The sequence below is a fragment of the Chiloscyllium plagiosum genome, chromosome 6 (assembly GCF_004010195.1).
Source record: "Chiloscyllium plagiosum isolate BGI_BamShark_2017 chromosome 6, ASM401019v2, whole genome shotgun sequence".
NCBI classification, from domain to species: domain Eukaryota; kingdom Metazoa; phylum Chordata; class Chondrichthyes; order Orectolobiformes; family Hemiscylliidae; genus Chiloscyllium; species Chiloscyllium plagiosum.
In genome coordinates this window covers 98,787,926-98,801,504 of record NC_057715.1, presented here as the reverse complement: position 1 = coordinate 98,801,504, position 13,579 = coordinate 98,787,926, and the positions used below count along the sequence as shown (strand labels likewise).

The window sequence follows — 13,579 nt, the reverse complement described above, 5'->3', positions numbered from 1 at the left end:
GTCAATTATTCCTCAATACTAATGTTCCAATATTGGTCCATCTTTCAACCATATCTCAGTAATGCCTGTCAGGTCATAATACTAATTTCAAATGTGCTAACAATTCTTCTCCTCTATTAATCAAATTCATCTAATATTTGTAAGGGCCTTAAATTCTTATTGCTACATTTTACCTTATCTGATCATACACTCATGCTTGTAACTTCTGTCCCTTCCTGTCAAATATTGGTAATTGTTACCTAATTGCAGCCCTGCTCTATTAACTTTGTTGTTTCCCTTTACTATATCTTCAATTGACTTGCTTCCCCGACTATTTCATTTAAAGTCCTCTCTACTGCCAAAGTTACATGATGCACCAGAACATGAGTCCCACATGCTTTCAGTATTGACTGCCCCAACAGCTCACTCTAATATTTTTGCCAGTGCCCTGTGACCAATCTGAGCTTTACAGTCATCTCTCTAACCTTATTTTCACCATGCAAATTTCCTTGTGGCTCTGGTAACAACCCAAGATTTTCTTCTGAGGTTCTGCTTTTTAAATTTAGTCGCTAGATGCTTCTTTCCTGGACTTATTTAAAATGGTGGTAGCCACATGAGCCATGACAACTGGTTTCCCCCACTTCATGTTTTTCTCCAACCGAGAGCACATTTCCAAAGCCCATCAGGCTGACAAATGCCTGGATACTTGCTCTCAGCTGCAGAGAGCACAGTTTAACCCGACCACATTGCCGCTTACTACCACTACAGAGATTCTGCATCATGGTTCCTTGGTCAGTTAGCTCATCCATGTTTAACTCCCACACTCAAACAAGTTGAAAGAACGTCATAACTGTTGGACAACCTAAAGGTCTAAAGCTCCTGCACTTTTGTCTCTGCACTTTATGTGCCTCATTAGCAGTCACACCCTCTTGTCCCTGAACACTTGGCAACTCAGAAGCTATAGATACATGCTGCAGATATCTTTGTCCTGAAACACTTAGTGTCCTTAAGCATCCACATTTGTCAATCACAACACATCAACTGCCTTGCCAATCTTAATGCCTTTTAATTAAAATTATCTTAATATAAAACCTTTACCACTAAAATAACTTATTGACTGGATAGACCTTTAACATTTTAAAAAAATTAAACTCTCCCCAACAAAAAGTATACACCAGTCAGTCAATCAACCTGCAGCTTTCCTGGGAAGTGACTACTCACTGTTTCTTCCAAACCATCTCAAGGCCCTCTTTACGCCCACTCTGGTCACCAATGAATGCCGACCTCAGGGTCCTCCTGATGAGAACATTACTTTTAACCTGTTATGAGTTGACTTTTAACATTTATGATCATCTCCTATATTATAAATCTCAACTGAATCATTCCTACATTCTTCAACATCCAAGTCTCAAAGCTCGAGATTCAAGTAGGCAACATACTAACCAAAGTATGATCTTCGTAACACACAGCTAACCATTTTGCCAATAAGAAAAGATATCTTACAATTAAGGGAAAAACTACTAAACATTTAAAAGAGAATGACACATTGATATGGGGCTCAAGTGGAGACATTAAGATTAGGTTACAAAAACACAGACCTTACCAATGGGCTAATTTGCATCCAACTTGTTGCAAAGATATGTGGTTCATCTCCCGATCTTCTAAATCATTCTGCATCAACTTTCTTGTTGACTTTATGTACTTTAGTGAAGACTTCTCCCTGTTCATTTCAATAGCCTTCCAATTAATCAGTAACCCTTCCTGAGCTGTTTGACTTTATCTTTCATCATCTTGACTTTATCTTTTATCTTTATCTTTGAAAGTTGCCACTCAGGTGGCTAGAGCTTGTAAGAATGCCTATGGTGTATTAGCGTTCATTAGCAGAGGGATTGAATTCAAGATTCGTGAAGTGATGTTGCAGCTGTACAGGACTTTGGTTAGGCCACATTTGGAGTACTGTGTGCAGTTCTTGTCGCCTCACTTTAGGAAAGATGTGGAAGCTTTGGAGAGGGTGCAGAGAAGATTTACCAGGATGTTGCCTGGAATGGAGAATAGGTCGTACGAGGATAGGTTGAGAGTGCTAGGCCTTTTCTCGTTGGAACGGCGAAGGATGAGGGGTGACTTGATAGAGGTTTATAAGATGATCAGAGGAATAGATCGAGTAGACAGTCAGAAACTTTTTCCCCGGGTACAACAGTGTGTTACAAGGGGACATAAATTGAAGGTGAAGGGTGGAAGGTATAGGGGAGATGTCAGGGGTGGGTTCTTTACCCAGAGAGTGGTGGGGGCATGGAATGCGCTGCCTGTGGGAGTGGCAGAGTCAGAATCATTGGTGACCTTTAAGCGGCAATTGGATAGGTACATGGATGGGTGCTTAAGCTAGGACAAATGTTCGGCACAACATCGTGGGCCGAAGGGCCTGTTCTGTGCTGTATTGTTCTATGTTCTACGTTCTATGTTCTATCAAAACTATTATCTCGATTACTCATTTTTAAAATAGTTTAATCATGAACACATTACACAGGTACATTCTACAACTAATGTGCATCGGGTTAAGCCTTTCACCACATAAAGCAAAACTTTTGAAGGGACCACAATTCACCCGGTAGCACTAAAAACATAAACAACAACAAATTTGGCATGCAAACAGCACACCACAGGAACATAGAGGTAGTAGGACAATCAAACCCTTGAACTTGCTCCACCGTTCTAGATCATGGCTGATTATCCAAATCTCCATCATATTCCCGCACTATCCCCATATCCCTTGATATCCTGAGTAGCTAGAAATCCATCAATCTGTCTTGAACTAAATGACAGAGCTGCCACTGCCCTTGGCAGCACAGAATTCCAAAGATTTACTAAGTTATGTGTTTAATGTGTTCCTCATCATCTCACCTCACTCCTTTCGGCATCTACTGTCTTGCCCTTCAAGAATTTTGATGAGGTTACCTGTCATTCTTCTAAATTATAGAGGATACAGCACAATGTCCTCTACCTCTTTCCATAGGATGGTACCTCCAGCCTAAGAATCAGTTTTGTGAACATCCAATGAACTCCATCTACTGCAATTATATTCTTCCACAGGTTAAAAAAGACCAAAACTGCCTGAATACTTCAGGCGCAATCTCAGGTGTTCTATATAACTCAAACAAGACTTCCTTGCTGCTGATAACAAATCCTGGTGTGGTAAAGACTAATTTGCCTTTTGCCTCCAAAATTGCTTACTGCACCTGCAAACTAGCTCTCGTTGATTTACCAAACAAACCACCTAAGGAGGAGATCAATACTCTCCAATTCTTCATTATTTGAGCAATATACTGCACCTTTATTCCTCCTACCAAAGCAGACAATTATACAAGCATTCCATGTGCCTTGTTTTTGCTCACTCACAGCCTGTTTAACTGTTTTGCTTCTCTCCAACTTTCATTTAAAAAAATCCAAAAGCAGACAGCATGAAATGCCCAAGGAGAGATATTTGCCTAACAATACCCGAACAAAGTGCAAGAGGGAAGAGGGCTTTTGTTTTAAGAAAAAAGGAGTACTGTCACCAAGTAACTGAAGCAGGAATGTCTTTCCTACCCACCTAAACTAAATTCCAAAATTGGTTCATCTGGATCCTGGCTGTTAGCTAGAAAAGAAGACAAGTTTATGATTAGAATACCAAAGAATAAGACGAATTAATAAATTCAATATATAAAATATTCAAATTAGTAACCAATAATCAACTGTAGAAAAATATATCAAACCTTTAAATTGAATAACAAATATTTTGATATTAATGTTATAATAAAGCAATAATTTAATACTCAAATCTTGTTTCAACATTCCTGCTGATCTACTATAGACAAGATGGGCTTTCTACAGACCAGGCCTCCATGCTTTCAGTTGAGACAGTAATATTGCCAAGGCTTGTATAATAAAAGTTCAAGTCAGTGGATTAAGTTGGCTATGTAGAGATAGATGACATTTCGAAAAATTCAGGACAGCAGTCATCTTATTTCAATACACATTAATCTGTCATGTACATTATGATTAAAACTGCCTGGCATTAAACCACAATAATAAACAAGAAATGGTTTGAGGAAATTGATAAGTGCATTATCTGATGCAGTGCTGAGCAAATACGATCAGTACATCTTGGACGACAGAGTGATAGAGATGTACAGCATAGAAACCGACTCTTCGGTCCAACTCATCCATGCCAACCAGATATCCCAACCCAATCTAGTCCCACCTGCCAGCACCCGACCCATATTGCTACAAACCCTTCCTATTCATATACCCATCCAAATGCCTCTTAAATGTTACAACTGTACTAGCCTCCACTACTACTTCTGACAGTCATTCTATACACGCACCACCCTCTGCGTGAAAAAGTTGACCCTTAAGTCTCTTAAAACTTTCTCCTCTCTCCATAAACCTATTCCTTCTGGTTCTGGACTCCCCCACCCCAGGGAAAAGACCTGTCTATTTACCCTATCCATGCCCCTCAGTTTTATAAACCTCTATAAGGTCACCCTCAGCCTCTGACACTCCAACCTCAGCCTATTCAATCGCTCCTTATGGCTGAAATCCTCCAACCCTGGCAACATCCTAGTAAATCTTTTCTGAACCTTTCCAAGTTTCACAACATTCTTCTGATAGGAAGGAGACCAGAACATAAGAGAACTATTTTATGTACATCTCTCAAAAATTATAATTTATGTCCACTATCTTTGTCAGAAAATGTAAGGTCAACAGAAAGTGAGATTGTGTGCACACAGAGATGATCTATCAACTTATTTGCTTTCAAAGTGACTGATGGACTTAAAGTTGAAGATTACAAAATAAACTGATAAATGACAATTGAAGTAATGGTGAAGGATATAAATTAAGGGTTCTTAACAGCACACTACTTCCAACTAAACATGAAAGAATTGTAAACTGTGAGGAGAATAGTGTGGAACTCCAAAAAGACACAGACAAATTGGTGAAGTGAGCAGACAGGAGACAAATGAGGTTCAAAGCACAGAGATTTGAAGTGATGCATTTTAGTCAGATAAACATTTAAAGACAAGAGAAAATAGGGGGTAAAATTCTAAAGCTGGGGTAGGAGCAGAATGGCCTGGTTATATATGTGCACAGATCATTGAAGCAGGAGGACAGGTAGATGGAGCAGTTACTAAAGCATAACATGCCCTCTGCTTTAATAATAGGGGAATTGTGTAAAAGAACAGGGAGGTGAAGTTGAAGACACTTGTTATATCTCACAGTTGGGTACTGTCTCCAGTTGTGGTTGCCAAGTAGCCCTATGATCATCTGAGATTGTGGCATTTTCTTTGTTACTAATTTAGTTGACACAAAGGTCATGTCTGGAACTATTAATTGTAATAATGACTTCTTCCATCGCTTAACTAGATGAACTGATGGTGCTTATCCTGTGTCATTGTTGTATTGCCCTAAGTGTCATTGTTAATAACATCAGTCCTGTTGAAAGCAGCACTGAGACTACAGAATATGTAAAATGTTTGAAACTCTATTAGTGATTTATCAGTTGAGATAATCTTCCACCAATACAAAAATAAAGGCTACTTAACAGTTGAACAAAGGCTGGTATTCAGTGTTGATTTGAAGCACAGAATCTTTACAGTGTGGACGCAGGCCATTCAGCCTATCAAGTCTACACTAACAACACCCCCACCCCCTCCAAAGAGCATTGCGCTGAGACCCACCCCTCTAGCCTATCCCATAAAACTACATTTACCATGGCTATTCCACTTAGCCTGACATCGCTGGACACTATGGGCATTTTGGGTGGCCAATTCACCTCACCTGCACATCTTTGGATTGTGAAGCCAGAAAACCCAGAAGAAACCCACGCAGACATGGGGAGAATATTGTGTGGAATTTGTACAACTGCCCAAGGGTGGAATTGAACGCAGATCCCTGGTACTCTGAGGCAGCAATGCTAACCACTCTGCTGCCCTGAATAGTGAGAAGTACAATATTTTCTCAGTAGTTTGAAACCAATATCAAAAAGTTCATAAGAACAAAGACAATGAATTAATCAGCTTATTCATGTGTGGTTTTAATTAAGTTGACACACAAGGTCATGTTTCTGAGAGTACTCAGTCATCCTCCATTTTTACTTAATTTAGCACTAAGTGATGTTGCATAGTTGGGTATGCACGTTAACTTCTAGATTAAAGAAATTGAAATGCATGATGAAAGGATTGCCACAGATGGATCTGTGAGGCAACGAAACAGAGATAAGACTGAAAGATTTGGCAGAGCTAACTTATGAAAAAGGGGATGCAATTTAATATTCTTAAAAATGAACAATTCATTCTCATATTACATCATTCACCCAGCATTGCAATGGGAGTGATTTGAAGTTCTGTTCCCCCAGATTTGCAGATTTTTTGTTATGCTTTAGTAAAATACCATCATAACCTCCATCAAATCTTGATTCACCTGAAGGGAGATAAAAAAATTAAGTGAAGAAACAAACTCAGCTACTTTGATATTAAAAATTTAAAGCAAGCCCAAAAATAACTCAAGCCAAATTAAATGTAATGGATTTAGTGCAGGGGTCAGAATGTAAGAAATAACAGTAGCCCATCTGACCCATTGAGCCACTTAGTAAGATTATGGCTGAGTTTCTATCTCAGTTCCTCTTTCCTGAATACCTCCATATCGACTAATTCAATTAATTACTTTAGTATCCAAAAATGTATTCACATGACTTTTGAACATATTAATTTGCTTAGTATCCGCAGCCTTCTGGGAAAGGGAATTTCAAAAAGACTGACAACACTTTGGAATGAAGAAATATTTCATTTCAGTTCTAAATGGCCAATTTTCTTATGCTTAAATTTCACAAACCCTAACTCGAGACTTCACAGCCAGGAGAAACATTCTTCAAATATCAATCTTACTATATCCCTAAAGTCTGAAATTTACCGAAGTTTCATTCATCTCCTGAACTATACAGACCCCTCTCTAGTGAGGATATGGGAAATTGTGCATTAAGACATGAGAGCTACACAACACCACCCATCTTGCTCACCTGAAAGTGTCTCCCATGATATGGTGGGCAGGCACAGAAATCACTAAGCCACACACGTTTTCTAAATAAATGACAGCCAATTAAGGTTCTTAACAGGCCAATTGACTAAAATAATACATAGCTCTTGCTAAAATACATTTATAGTAGGGATGAAGAAGCCACCTTTTAATCAAGTTCTAAAAAGATGGATAGGGAGCTCCTCAGTCATCGGGAGTATACCCTAGTTGCATCCTCCCAACTTCACACCCCAGGATGGCACCACCTTTAATTACACCTGGTGAGTTCTCTTTCCCACCTGTTCCCCACCCCATGTAAAATCCAAATTTACACAACAATCTTAAAACGAAGGAGAGCTTGGAGCAGCATAATGCACCATCTGCAAGATGCACTGCAGAAATTCAAAGAACCTTAAACAGCATCTTCCAAACCCATGACCACTTCAATCTAGAAGGACAAGGTCAGCAAGTAAATGAGAACATGACCACCTGCTATTTCAACCTCCAACCCACTCACCATCCTGACTGCATTGTGGGCCTACCTGTGGCACACAGACTATAGTAGCTCAAGAATGCAGCTCACCATCACTATCTGTTGGCCAACTAGGGATATGCAATAAATGCTCCCCCAAACAGCATGCTGACCTCCCATTAATGAACAAAAAAGCTAGCAGATGTGAAGAATAAGACTGCATGATGGTGTTACTAATAACGGTTATCTAATAAATGCTACATTGATCAGCAAACAATCACAAAACAAATCTTTGGGCATTTCAGTGTGCAACAATTTACCAACTGCAAAGTGTAAATTCTGCAAGAACCAAAAATCTTTAACATTCAGATACTCAAATCCACTGATGACTGAAGGGTTTTTATTTTCCATACATTGCATTTCTGTTATGCAAAAATTGTTCCTACTATACTGCCTTAGTTGCAACATTTGCCCAAAGAAAATTGCAGCAGCTAATACAATACACTTAGTATTTTAATGTTTATCTATTTTTTCAGTTCAGAAAACCTCCCTATTCAGCATCTATAGAATTAATAAGTGTTTATAAGTAATTCATCTTAACTGATTAGCTAATTTGGAGGAAGTTCTGCATTAAAGCTAGATTTCTTATTGGAGGAAGGAAAGCAATTTCAAGTATCTCAAGAGTAGGCATTATAAGACTAGATTAGTTAAAAAAAATTACTGCAAATTCAAAAAACTTAGACATTTACGTTTTTAAGAGCTTATATGTTAATATCAAGTATAATAGCAAAGTCTCATTGAAATCATTAGATCTTCAAAACTTTAGCAAAAGGCGGCACGGTGGTTCAGTAGTTAGCACTGCTGCTTCACAGCGTCAAGGACCCGGGTTCAATTCACACCTTGGGTGACTAACTGTATGGAGTTTGCACATTCGCCCCGTGTCTGTGGGGGTTTCCTCCGCATGCTCCGGTTTCCTCCCACAATCCAAAGATGTGTAGGTTAGGTGAATTGGCCATGCTAAATTGCCCATAGTGTTAGTGCATTAGTCAGAGGTAAATGTAGGTGAATGGGTCTGGGTGGGTTGCTCTTCAGAGGGTCAGTGTGGACTTGTTGGGCCGAAGGGCTGTTGCCACACTGTATGGAATCTAATCTAACCATTTAATCTTATAGCCAGCCAACCAATACCCAATTTACAGATCTTCATAAATATTCCATTTTTTTTTTCAAAACTCATCTGTCATTTTAAAAAATCATGCATAAAAAAGGTGTTTCTAGGCAAACGATTTCAAAATAATTGTGTAGAAAGAAAACTCACCTGTAAGAGATAAACTTAACATATCTGAAGACATATCAAATGTTGAAGCTCGCTGCATTGATCTGGCTTTAACGTGCCGAGGGCTTTGTTCCTTTGTTGTCATTTTTCATGAGAAATGTTTAATTATTTTGTCAGTCGGAGTTCAAATTGCAAGTTTGCGCTTTTATATGAATAATCAGGCAGAATTACTTTTTTAGGGAGTTTGGAATTCTGAAACAAAGGCAGACAGTTCAGGTTAAAGTGTTACATTCCTGGGACATTTAGCCTTACAGATTCTCCAGCACTGATCATGTAATAGTTTCGAACAAAGTAATCTCGTGTCTTTATCCACAGAACTATTGAGATGTTTGAAAAACTCAGGACGGATGCTTGACAATTCTGCACATTTAGCAATCCAGCAGCTCATGAAGTATGCATCTCCAGTACTGTCAAGATTCAGGAGATAACATCCATTATATTTGGAATGTTGCTGAAGACACCTCCCTAAATGAAAATTTCCTTGAAAAATACAAATCGCCAACAGAAGTCATGAATTCGTGTGGACATGCTAGATTTAGAGTTAAAAAACCAATAGCAATGAACAAGTCATTCAGCCAACTGCCACAATGCCAGTTCTTTGACACTTATCAAATAAAACCCATTTCTCCGATTTTTCCATAGCACTGCAAATCTTCCCTTTTAAGTGATAAATTGGATTTCCTCATCTGAAGATTACTATTAAATTTGCTACCATCATCCTTTTCAGTACATTCCAGATAACAAATCTGCTTAAATAAAATCTGATGTCCATTGTTTTTTGGATAATCTGCAACCTCTGGCTAGGAGATAGAAATCTTTCCAATTTCTATATTTACATTCATGGTTCTTAATGTCAGGCAATCTAATGTCAGCAATGCAATATAATCAACAAAATTAGAGTCAACAATGCCAAAAAGTCGTTACCCAGTTTGGCATTCAACTACAAAAGTGATTGTGTTGGTCCTCAATTGAAGAGGAAAGTCTGAGTACATTTCCAGTTTAGATTTTCAATTCAGCCAAAAGTATACATTTGATTGACTAAGCTAGAAACAGGAAATCAGATGGGTGGCCTCTTGATCAATAGCAGGGATGGTTGAACCAACAGCTCGCATTTTCCCAGAATCAACAATACATTAGTCATGGAAAGTGAAGCAGGATAATGAGAAAGAAAATGAAAGCAGCCCAACAGGACTGGGGTCTTGTTGCTTTCATTCTTCCTCAGACGTTGATGCTCTACATAGAAGAAGCTTTGAGAAATGGTCCAGGATTCTCGTTTGGTAGGAGATATTAGGTTGAGCCAAGAGGGAGGAAATGATCTGTCACATTTAAAAGACAAATACTACTAAATTCATCAATATTATGACGACTATTTTAATTCAGTTTAATGCCAAGATGATGTCTTCACAGTAATGGTGATATAGATTACTTTGTCATAGATCAGCAAAATTTAAATCCAGTACTTTTGTTTTAAAAAAGTACCACTATTATACATCCTATGCAAATCATTCAGGTACTGCTGGCAACTTCCACAAGAACATAGGAATGTGTTTCAGTGAACAGAAAATGTATTAATAGTTTGCAATGCAAATCACTACTTCTAAGTTAACACAAATTTGAAAGATGGAGCAGCTTACCCATAAATGGCATCACTGAAGTCGAACAGGCAGTTGTACATTCACATGCACGCACATGGCAAATTCCCAAACTCAAGCAAAAAGCGAAATGCCAATTCAGACACAGGCCACTTCCAAACATCTAGTGCCCCATTATTGCATAACACGGCAACTTGCTAGTAGTATGCTTCCAAAAAGGGAGCTGAAAAAGAAGACATGATTAAATTTAACTTAAGGAATTACTAGCACAGCAGAAATTAAAATAAAGTACAATCTACAGGAAAAAAAAACCTAGAAACCATCGAATGCGGTCAAAAACTAGAAGACCATAAACAAATCAAGGGTTTTAAGTTAGGCATGATACAGATCTGTATCTCATGAACTGACTGTATAACCTTTAAAAGACCTCCGCTGTTGTTTGTGCGCATGAACCCTTACAAGCATCTACCAGCTGATCCTTCCTAACATTGGATCTAGTTTGTAGAATTGTTAAAAATAGTGCAATAAGGTACGTGTCATACAAATTATTTGAGACATGAAGCATTTGCATAAGGAATTCAATATTTATCAACAAACCTTGCATGAATTTACTGCATGAGTTTCAAAATTCAATTCATATTAAAAGGTATTCATCCCACAGCACAAAAAGTGTTCTTGGAGGACAAATGACTTACTTAACAAAGCAAAAATAAAATTGAATGTCAAAAATTTACTGCAGTGAAATTGCATTCCACTATCCTCTCCATTATTGTTTAAACTAAGTAGCTTTCTTTTCATCCTCTTTCCTTTATCTAGATATTTAATTTTTATCCCTGAGCAGTTTCAAAGCTAAGAACTCAGAACACGATGCAGAGAGAAATCAGACAATTGATATCTAGCAGTACTAGAAGAATTAGTTGCGCTGAAAGCATTTTTCAATTGTCTCAGTAACCAAAACAGACAATATTTCAGATATCATCTGATCAGACTACATATGGTTCTAGACTAACACTGCCAATCAGCACTCTTACGGAGTGGTCAAGACACAACAGCCCACCTGCTTTAGTATGTACCAAGAAAGCTTGAAACAAACAAGTCATCTGTTGAAGGAAATGTCAATTATATTATGGTCTCCTTCAAAACTTCATTCAATACTGGACCTGACACATCAGATCCCAAAACTTCAAATATTATTGTGCAAAGTGTGCAAAGGTTTTAAATGCAGTCATGCCATGTCATTCTAACATGCTTTACATGTATGTAATCTTAAAAGCGTCTTTAGAAATGTTTCAGGATAACATAGCCCAGAAGTCTGAATACATTCATCATATGCACTCACTTCCAGTTGAAATCATTCATGAATATTGTTGAAAGGACATGTTACCAAAGTTCTCATCTTTTACTCATCAGGATAAAAACAACAAATTTCAAAATATCTCAAATTTATACAACAGGACAAAAAAAACCAAGACTTTGATTGGTGTAAATAATCACTATATAGAACTAAGGACAGCTTGTTTTTCCTGTTGTTCACATTTGAGATATATGGCTTCACCGAGGCAATTTGGCATAGACCAGTCACTTTTCATACCTGAAAGTTGCAGTCCTTAGCCCAGTTGTACGTTTGTGTATGACTGAGCAAGTGGTGATTTGATTAGGATTGCCACTGTTTTACAGAATAGCTTTAATGCACTCTATTGCTGTAGCAACCTTGCAAGGTAAGCAAATGACCTTGGCTAAATTGCTGATAAGGCTAAATAAGCGTCAATTTCTATTATCACAAGGCTTCCATCAGTCCAAGCAAGATGTCTGCCTCCCGTACAAGTGGGCAACTTGCTGTATGCATCAGTGGCAATATATAGACTGTACATACTAGACCAATGAATCAAACAGCATGTTTTTTTGGTTGCTCCCAATAGGCAGATTACAAACTGTACTCAATCAGCCATGCTTACAAAACCAAAAAAAAATGTCGATAAGGGTCCCCACAGTAGGCTAATATACAAAATGCAGAGGAATGGGATTGTGGGAGACATAGCAGTTTGGATCAGTAATTGCCTTGCTGAAAGAAAACAGAGGGTTGTAGTTGATGGAACATGTTCATCTTGGTGTCCAGTTACTAGCGGCGTGCCACAAGGGTCGGTGTTGGGTCCGCTGCTGTTCGTCATTTTTATAAATGACCTGGGTTAGTAAATTTGCAGACGACACTAAGGTCGGTGGAGTTGTGGATAGTGACAAAGGATGTAGTAGGTTGCAGAGAGACATAGATAGGATGCAGAGCCGGGCTGAGAGGTGGCAAATGGAGTTTAATGTGGACAAGCGTGAGGTGATACACTTCGGATGGAGTAATCGGAATGCAAAGTACTGGGCTAGTGGTAGGATTCTTGGGAGTGCGGATGAGCAGAGAGATCTCGGTGTCCGTGTACACAGATCCCTGAAAGTTGCCACCCAGATTAACAGGGTCATTCAGAAGGCATACAGTGTTTTGGCCTTTATTAAGAGGGATTGAGTTCCGGAACCAGGAGGTTATACTGCAGCTGTACAAAGCTCTGGTGTGGCCACACTTGGAGTATTGTGTACAGTTCTGGTCACCGCATTATGAGGAGGATGTGGAAGCTTTGGAAAGGGTGCAGAGGAGATTTACTAGGATGTTGCCTGGTACGGAAGGAATATCTTACAAGGAAAGGCTGAGGGCTTTGAGGCTGTTCTCGTTAGAGAGAAGAAGATTGAGAGGAGACTTAATAGAAACATACAAGATAACCAGAGGGTTAGATAGGGTGGACAGGGAGAACCTTTTTCCAAGTATGGGGATGGCAAACATGAGGGGACAACTTTAAAGTGAGGGGAGATAGGTATAAGACAGATGTCAGAGGTAGTTTCTTTACTCAGAGTAGTAAGGGTATGGAATGCTTTGCCTGCATCGCTAGTAGATTCGCCAAGTTTAAGTGCATTTAAGTCGTCATTGGACAGGCAAATGGACGTACATGGAATAGTGTAGGTGGGATGGGTTTCAGATTAGTATGACAGGGCGGCGCAACATCGAGGGCCGAAGGGCCTGTACTGCACTGTAATGTGCTATGGTCTATATGCAATTCTGTAATTGGACAGCATTTGCTGAACAATCCTGAATGTGCTAATCATTACTTGAACAAACAA

General features: G+C 38.8%; 1 protein-coding gene across 12 annotated transcripts in view; it reads right to left on the bottom strand.

Annotated features, from left to right (window-relative positions):
* LOC122550870 (inositol polyphosphate-4-phosphatase type I A) overlaps positions 1-13,579 on the bottom strand; it is a 201,258-nt gene that overhangs the window by 108,609 nt on the left and 79,070 nt on the right. For 10 of the 12 annotated variants that reach the window (XM_043692245.1, XM_043692250.1, XM_043692248.1 and 7 more), the window contains 3 exons: positions 10,466-10,646; positions 8,814-9,023; positions 3,566-3,610 (listed from right to left, as the gene is read on the bottom strand). In XM_043692245.1, coding sequence (XP_043548180.1) covers positions 3,566-3,610; positions 8,814-8,916 — 148 coding nt within the window. In that variant the 5' untranslated portion in view covers positions 8,917-9,023; positions 10,466-10,646. Of the gene's footprint in view, positions 1-3,565; positions 3,611-6,319; positions 6,436-8,813; positions 9,024-10,465; positions 10,647-13,579 lie in introns of those variants that run through there. The other 2 variants (XM_043692256.1, XM_043692252.1) reach the window with 2 other exon arrangements.